At 40.7% G+C, this 8892-nt stretch overlaps 1 protein-coding gene across 2 annotated transcripts; it reads right to left on the bottom strand.

The window, feature by feature from the left end:
• Positions 1-89: 89 nt before the first annotated feature.
• On the bottom strand, positions 90-5975 carry cep72 (centrosomal protein 72). Of its 2 annotated transcripts, XR_477717.2 has the most exons (15): positions 5865-5975; positions 5539-5666; positions 4836-5028; positions 4638-4749; positions 4087-4166; positions 3946-4004; positions 3646-3688; positions 3197-3397; positions 2902-3083; positions 2721-2814; positions 2440-2618; positions 2230-2356; positions 2031-2142; positions 863-989; positions 90-555 (listed from the first exon to the last, which is right to left on the bottom strand). XR_477717.2 is itself a non-coding variant. In XM_007572667.2 (14 exons), exons 1-14 carry the CDS (start codon positions 5938-5940, stop codon positions 929-931), a joined length of 1647 nt encoding a protein of 548 aa, XP_007572729.1. In that variant the 5' UTR covers positions 5941-5975; the 3' UTR covers positions 90-928. The 2 variants fall into 2 exon arrangements, 1 of the variants encoding a protein (XP_007572729.1); XM_007572667.2 differs by having other exon boundaries at positions 90-989.
• Positions 5976-8892: the final 2917 nt, after the last annotated feature.

An 8892-nucleotide genomic window follows, 5' to 3' on the forward strand; every position in this document is an offset into this window, starting at 1 on the left:
CTAGCAGCTTTTTTGGTGTTAGCTTGAGTATCTTTCTGTGTTTTTAATGCCAAATATTGTGCACCTTTAATGTGGAGGAAATATTTGGGTTTTTTTTTTTTTCTAAAAAAGAAAAAAACAAAAACAAAACAACTTTTCAAGTACTATTGTGCCCCAAGTGCATGCAGTGTACTACTTTTTCTTGTTCTCAATGCCTCTAAAAAGTGTGTTCTTGATTTATATTGCATTACTGAAAAATAAATAAGCAGAAAAGATATATCCGTTTTATGGCCTTTTCAGGGGTGCTTCTGCAGCGGTCGCACCATCCGCTCAGTGACCTGTAAAATCCAGATAAAAGCCGCGGCTACATTCAGCTCGCTTCTAAGGCGCTGGGCCAAGTCTCGTATGAAGGTTTGCAGGAGGAAAGTTTGCGTGTGTGTGTGTGTGCGTGTGTGCGTGTGTGTGTTAGCGGCTCTCCGGGCCCGAGGCAGACATATAAATAAAGTCACAGTGCAGCTGCAGTCCTGATGCATTCAATCCACGGCAGCGTAGAAAGCAGATGGATACACGGCTGACCTAAAAAAAAAAAAGAAGGAAAAAAAAAATGCAGACACAATCTTGCTACAGATCCAGGAAACACATCACGACCTTCGTAGTTTCCCCCTAAAATCATTTGTTAACATAACAGCCCTGACACACTCTTATATACAAGCTTTCATGAATGAATTGCAGTTCTCTTAACTGTTTATATCAAGAGGACACCCCATATATAATCATTCAGAATAAAAGGACACTTCATTAAAATGCGAGCGGACTGTACACAATGCAAATGGCCTGACCTGCAGCGGTTCAAATTACGCAGAAAATGACAAAAATGCTGTACCTATTGCTTATATGAAGCTTGGCATAATTCTGCTTTGACACGCAATCCTGGTGTCCCAATATGGCTTTAATGTTCCGCGGCTGTCCGAAGCTCGGCAAGCAAACATTCGTTTGTAGCCACCAGGGACCTGCAGTATAAACACAGACAACAAATCACACAAAAAAGAACCCAGCTTTGCTACAGTATTCCCAGGGTCACTTATTGGGCTTTTACGTGACAGATCAACAATACGTGGCCTTGTTAAGAACAAATAAAAATATCTGTTCAGTCCCATTTCCTCTAATTCCCCTACATAAAATCTAATGTAACCAGAATTCAACAAATCAATCATTTTCAGTGAAGGAACAAAGAGCATCATGGGAACTCAGCAGACAGGCCAGGGATGTGGTTGTGAAGAAGATTAAAGCCAGGAAAGCTATGAAACAATTATTCCAACCATTAGTCTGACACTTGAGTCTGAGCTTTCAGGAAGAGTGACAAGAAGAAAGCCACAAGAGATCCTCATGTAGGAGAGACAGCAAGCATGTGCAACAAGGTGACGCTGTTAGATGAAACTGAAATTGAACCTCTTGGTTTATGTGCAAATCTAACATATGTTGGACGGCTAGCACTAAAAACAACATGTTGGAACACGGCGGAGGCACCGTATTCCTGTGGGGGATGCTTTTCTTTGACACCGTCAGGCAACTGGTCAGTTGATCAGAAGATCGAGCAAACCTGAAATAAACTTTGTAAGAAGCTGAAAAACAATTGAGACCGAGTTGAAAGTTCACCATCCAGCCGGACAGATAGCAAAGCTTACTTATATTTTGCAATCTAATTCCAATTAAAGTCTATGGGAAGACTTGAAAATTGATGTTCATAGATGCTCTAAAAATGTCCACATTTAAACTGGAAAAAAATACAACAAAGCATACGCTTGGCTGCTTGGAATTCAAATACAAGCCACACTTTTCAGATTTTTACTTGTGAATTATTGTGAAAACAGTGCATGTTTCCCTTCCACTTCACAAAAATGTATTACTTTGTGTAAAATGAAATATGAATGACTATAAAACACTATTAAATCTATGGCCGTGACAAGCTGAAAGGTTGTGTGAATGCTTCTGATGTTTGTGCTGCGAACCCAAGTACAAACACCGACCCAGGGACGATCCCCCGTCTTTACCTGTGGCTTTCCTGAAGCATGTTTGACAGTTCTTGGAGTTTCTCGGCCTCCTGCACTTTTTTCCTGAGGCCCTCGATCTCTTTCCTCAGCTCCTCCACTTCTGTCTGAGCCTCTAAGGATGAGCAAACACAAAGAAGTGTTGTTAGTTCAGAAAACAGCCGGAACGTGACTCACATTCATCTCTGGCGATCGCACCCACCTCGGATCTGAGTAACCGGTGAACTTTTCATCATCGACTTCAGATACTGCCGCTCCAACTTGATGAGCTGTTTTTGCAGGGCGACATTCTCCTCCAACACGATCCTGAGCTGCTCGTTCAGCTTGCCCTGGATTAAAAGTGTCAACTCGTCAACAGCTTTCTTAAAGCTGAAGTATTGTTCGTGTTTTTTTAAGAGTGGAGGCAACTTACCGCCTCTCTACGTGCTTCCTCCAGCTGGGCGGAGAGGTCACACACTTCTGCTCTGTGCTCGTTCTCTCGTGAGAGCGCTTGGAAGCGAAGCGCGTTCACATCCTGTCTTAAGGTCCTGACCTCAGCCTCCCGACTGGAAATATTGCTCTCCATCATGGAGAGAATCTGCACCGCCTGAGCTGCAGCCAAAAATAGATCGGATGAGAACACATTCATCTTCTCCAGACCCTGAGATTGGATGCCGGAAATATGTATATGTATATTTTTTTTGGCCGGCTCACACAGGAAGCTGTTGTTGTAATGCAGCGATCTCTCCCCCCGCCAGTGTTTGTCCACCAAATTGAGGAGCATCTCCAGGGGTTTCCGGTAACCACCCTGACAGGGAAAAATGCAGAGACGTCAGCAAATATAATTAAACGAACACGGAACAATCCGCAGTTCAGCGTACAGAGAACGGCCAACCTTTTTTTTCTTTTCAGCTTGCGGCTGTCGGTCGGATCTCCCTTCTGTCTTGTTAAAGCTCGAGTAGGTCAGCCTGGCCGGATGCAGTACGGGGTTGGAGTGATCTGCAAGGTTTAAACCAGAACGCAGCGGACTGGGAGGGCGAATGTCACCAAACGAAGAGCCACGGTGTTCACTTTGAGCTGGGGAAAATGTGGCAAGCACACAGTTACTGATACGTCATGAAATAAACGTTGCCGTCTGTCGACTTGTCTAAGTCTAGTGTGAAGGGGTTCACAGGAAATTAAAAACTCACCAGGATTTGCGGTAAAATGACCCCTGGCCTTGTGTCTGGTTAGGCTGGACGAGTCAGTTTGTTTTTGTTTTCCAGACACAGTTTTGTGTTTCTCAAAAACGGGGCCAAACGACACTTTTGGTCTTTCGGCTCCTTTCGGTGATGTTGAGCTTAGATTATGAGGTAGCGTGTTCATCTGCGAGTCTTTGGACTCAGCAAGAGCTGGGAAATTATAAATAAGTAAAAAAAATAATAATTACAAACGCGCTCTAGTTTAAAATAAATAAAATGGCCTCTGTCTCCCCCTAGTGGTAACTTGGACTGAACTTCACAACTCAAGCACAACTGCTCTTGATGAGTGTTAGATTCAAAAGGATGACACATCAAAAACTGACCATTTAGATAATAGGGGAGAAAATGAGTCTGACTAAGAGTCTTCTATGAAATAATGGATGAGTTTGAACACTTACAGTTTTTAGTGGAGGAATAACGAAGGATGGACTTGGCCAATTCCTACAAAAAAATAAAATAAAATAAAATAAAATAAATATTATTAGTAAGTTCAAAAAAGAAGTAGTAGTTGGGACTTTAACAGAAGTAACATTTATGGTACATTTCCAGACATTTTGTAAGATAGATTTTTTGGCAATATTTCAAATTAGAAAACTTCCATGTGAACTGAAATCTCTGGAGATTTCAGAAATTTTTGCAATCCGATCAAGAAAAGAGTTTGATGTAAAATATTGGGGGGAAAAAAAGCAACTAATCACCTTCTTTGGAGTTGAACACCTCTGCACCACAAAGTCATCTGGCTCTTCTCTTTTAGGCTCTATGTAAAGACGTCAGTTTGAAATTTAAGATAGTTGTGAAAGAGGCAGATTATAATTTGCTGCTGAACTTTAAAATTTTACCCGCCACTTCCTTGTAAAGAGAGTCAGCTTCCCCTTGATCTCTGGTAGTTGCTTCAACAAAATTCAACACGATATCGTTGCTGTGGGTCAGAAGAGAAAACCCGCTGGTCAAAAGGTCACAGCATCATTTTAAGCAAAATTCCAGATGGTCCGCACAAGAAAACTAAAACGGGATTTATGAACATAATCTAAAACATGCTGCCAAATCAACACAATATTTCACCGCATAGAGGGCATTTCTCATTGCCCTGTATTCACCTTTGTCCCTAAATCCTGTGAAATGTTAGAGAAAAGACTCACTGCTGTCCGATTGACACAAGGCATTAACAGCAGAACTTCCAGTGATTTTGGCACTGACAATTTAGTACAATAATAATGTTTTCATCCTCTGAATAAACACACAGTGGTCTGAGTGAGATTACGCCATTTAAAGAAAAGAATATTTCTTATAAAGCTTCTTTCATATTTGTACCAGAGGTGCTAATAAATGTACAAGATATCATGGTGGTAAGATGAATTTTGTCTAGAATGTGAAGACGTTCTTGTGTTACCCTAGGCCCAGCTGTCCGTCCAGGGACAAGCTACTTTGCTGCAGAGAGGGACGTTGAGTGGAGAACTCAAGTATTGCAGCTTTGCGCTCTGTGTCTCTGACTGGGAAGTTATCTGTAAAACAAACATCATGAATGACCGGACTCAATAAACAAATATCCAAGCCTGTGATGAGCGTGGACGCCTTGAGCATGCCTTACCAAGTTTTCGCAGGTTGGGCATGGCGTGAACCAGATGTGGTCGATAGCCTGGGCAATTTTTAGTCAAAGGGTTAAGCCTGAGGTCCAGCTCCCTTAAAGCTGGCAGTTCATACAGCACTTGTACTTTTTCTAGGGATGGTATGCAGTTATAGTAAAGAATCAGCCTCTCCAGCTTCTTCAAGTGCTTCACCCCCTGGTTATATAAACAGAACAAACTTCAATCAGGAATAAAAATTGTTTTTTTTGTTTTTTTTATAACTAAACACCATAACTGAGGTAAGAAAAATAAATTTAGAGATGTGTGAAAGACAGGGCAAATTATATTCTATGTGAGAGAGACCAAATACTTTAATTGGGACTTCATGTAAAGACAAAAACAAAGTAGAACATGATTATAAAGTGGAAGGAAAACAATACTTGTAGTTGCAGTTGTATTTAGGCTGAGATTAAATGACATTCTGGAAATATTAGGTGGCTGCAGGAGGCAATTACTCATTAAATCTTATTTAAAGGCGTCAGACAAAAGGGGCTGAATATGCACGTCGTACTTTTAAATTTTTTTGTTTGTAAAATAACATATTCTTTTCTTTCCACGTAACATTTAAGCACTATTTATTTGTGTTAGTTTGAACGGATTGAAGAGAAATAGCTTCATGGAAAAGGAAAACGTGTCGTGTGCAGAATGAGCTGCAGAGAAACAAACCTCCAACGAGACGATGGCATTGTAAGACAGATCCAGAGATTTTAGACGGCAAAAATGATTCAGAGCACTTCCAAGATGCCTGATTTTCTCCTCATGTGTCCCTGGGAGACTCAGTGTCCGAACATCACCTGTTTTAAAAAATATATATTATTTATGAAGGAAACAGTTCATGCTACGTTAGCTTTGGTTAGCTTCTTACCACCGCTCAGGCCTGTGAAAGAGCCTTATAGGTTTACGTTTTAAGCAAGACAAGCTTAAAAGTGTATAATTTACCCTCCATATTTACTAGGTTTTATACCGAGCCCCATTTAGGGAGACCGTCTTACCAAGAAAAGGGTGTTTTAACTGAAGTCTGTCACGTATCCATTGCTCTGTTAATGTTGTCAAACACACCGCCGCCATACTTTTCGAACTTTTGCTGCGTTCACGTACCGTGGGGGGAACAAGTATTTGACAATCAATTTAATAGTGAGACAAAATAATGATAAAAATGATTTAGATAAAATGTTTTTACAGATTTGCATATGTTTAAAGAACATCTAAGGTGTGCTAAGTTTTTCTAATATATTCAAATAATGCTCTGTGTAGGCCAGGGGTGCCCAAAGTCGGTCCTCGAGGGCTGGCATCCTGTATGTTTTAGGTCTCTCCCTGGTTTAACATACCTGGATCAAATGATGGCTCATTAGAGGCCTAAGAAGAACATTGACATACTGAACAGGTTGTTACTACCACCAGGGAGAGAACTAAAACATGCAGGATGCCGGCCCTCGAGGACCCACTTTGGGCACCCCTGGTGTAGGCAATTGTGTAAACACTGACAACACTGTGAATCTGACCAAGACCAAACAGTTTTGACTTTAGACATTGAGTTGTGCAAATTTGTTGTATAAATTGCATCCTGCATGTCAATACCTGCTTGTTTCCCTTCTCTATATATTTACTACATATCTATATCGCCGGCTATTAAAAAACCTACTTAATTGCTTCTTAACACAAATAGGGAAATAGTTAGTCATATAGTTGGAACTTGATGCAAATAGGGATCCAGATTTGCATGACATTGCATCAGAATATAGAAGAAAATAACTTGAGTTACTTTAAACATTGTCGGGTGACAGACTATTGTTGGTGCTTCAGAAACTGGTACAGTCCAGCTTTTACGAGCAACATTGAACACATTCTTTTTGAGCTTGCGCACTGGACTTAGGGCTTGACCACGTGTAAAAACAAACCGTTGATTGTTCCTGCCCGATGAGTTTGCTGTTTTATCCTCTGTTATTATCAGTAAGGAAGCCTTTTTGGTCCACATCCTGATATGTTTTAATAACTTCCGTGAAATGCGTTTATTTAGACTTTCTCTGATGTTATCTGTGTGTTGCCAGTTGGCAGACTGTCGGATGTTTTCAGACGTCTATTTGCATCAGGATCAATGGCGTCCTGTGTAATGGACTGGGTCACCTCTGGTTCCAACAGTGTTTTGTGTGCAACAGCCCTGCTCTCCTCCTATAGACTCTTTAAGGTAGGCATAGATTTTTAAGACTAAATGCAATAAGAACGCAGGACATAACTCACTAAAACGCATTGAGTGAAGCTCTCTAAAATGAAAAATGCGTTTGCTCTTGTCAAAGTAACAATTCATAGGTGGAACTTGCTTTTTAAAACCTACAGACTAAGTGGTGACGATTTCCTTTCTCACTCTTCATACGCACGTTGTACCTGTATAAATCTACACTCACCACATACCATGGATCTGTTCATACTGTCTTTCTCTATAGGACCACAGGGGGCCCTCTGTTGGCTTCTTCCTCCTCGGGGTCTCTGCAGCTCTTTGCCTCTTCCATGCCTCCACACTTCAGAGAGAAGCAGAATGGACCGGGGAGGTTCTGGCTCCGGCTTTGGTTTCCTTCGACCTCCTGTGGCTCAGTCAGGACCACAACACGGCTCGTGTTCTCCTGTGCGGCTCCTGTCTGCTTCTCGGACTCTCAGACTGGCTCTCAGGAGAGACGCTCACTGTCCTGACTCGCTGCCTCGGCCTGTCTTCTCTGTCCTGCTGCCTGACTGTGTGTCTGTTTGCAGGGAATGCGTTAGGGGCCGCAGGCGGCGTGGCCCTCAGCCTCCCCTTACTTCTGGCACAGAGGGCCGACACGAACGCTTTTTCTCCTCTGATCTCTCCACCTGCTGCAGAAGGACTTGTGAAATGTCTTCTAAAGGGGTCGTTGTCAGTCGGCTGTTGGCTTTCAGCAAAAGCCCTCAACAAGTTTCTGTTGGATGTGACTGACCTATAAATATGTAAATTAGTGGTGATTTTTGTTATTGCAGAGGTAAAGTGTTCATTGCAGACGGTAAAGGGACATGAAATGACCTAACTTGACTGAACAGATTATCTAAAAACAATGTACATTTCCACCATTACTATGCTAAACACTTTTTTCACAGCAGCAGACACTTTTTTTGCTGCTGTAATTCACATATTCGCTGTGAGTTTTTGACATTTACTTTGCAGCAGGGAACTTCCAGAAAGTTATCAGAGGGTTTTCCAGAAGTTGGCCTATGATATTCTTAGAAATAATACCAGAATTCACAACATAATTTCAGGAATTCAACTACAATGGTTCTATGCATATTTATTTGCAATCTTTTCATTTAATAACATTATGGTATCTGCTCTGTGCTTTTGTATGCCTAAGGTTATCTTTAAGTAATGTTTACAACCTGTTAGAGATCATTTGGGTATATTAATATTGTAGAATTTATATGTATATGTATAATATTGTAACTAACCCACTTTTAAGCTGCCTTTTATCTCTAATATACTGAGAAAATAGTTTGAAATGAGCTCAAAATGTTTTTGGAGAATGACAGTATTGGTGACATTTAGTTGGGCATTAAACCCAAAAGGCCCTTTTTTGTCAGAGTGTGAAAAGACATTTGAAGTGTTTATTTGGGAAACTCTGCTATGACGTGTTGTGGATCTGAGTGGTGCTTTTTAGACTACATCTTGCCACATTTGCATATCCAGTTTCATTTTTCTTTTCTTATTTTTTGTGTTCATATTTCACTGTTTTTTTTGTTGTTTTCTTTAGTATAAATTCAATTTTCCTGTTAACTTATCACTTTGTTTTATTATGAGGATTTGTTTGTTTTATTACTTTTGGTTGTGGTCTGCCTTTGCTATACAGCACTGTTTTTTGTAGGGGGTTTTTTATGTGCAGTGTAATCAAGATAATTTCTGTCTTCCCATGCATGCATAAAATCAGAAATGGAAAATTTTAACAAAAAGCAGAAATATTTCATTTGATCCAAAGATCAAATGATAAAGGCCACCTTAAGAGATCAGTTTGATCCCTTGGTAGC

This window comes from Poecilia formosa, unplaced genomic scaffold (assembly GCF_000485575.1).
Source record: "Poecilia formosa unplaced genomic scaffold, Poecilia_formosa-5.1.2 Scaffold306, whole genome shotgun sequence".
NCBI classification, from domain to species: Eukaryota; Metazoa; Chordata; class Actinopteri; order Cyprinodontiformes; family Poeciliidae; genus Poecilia; species Poecilia formosa.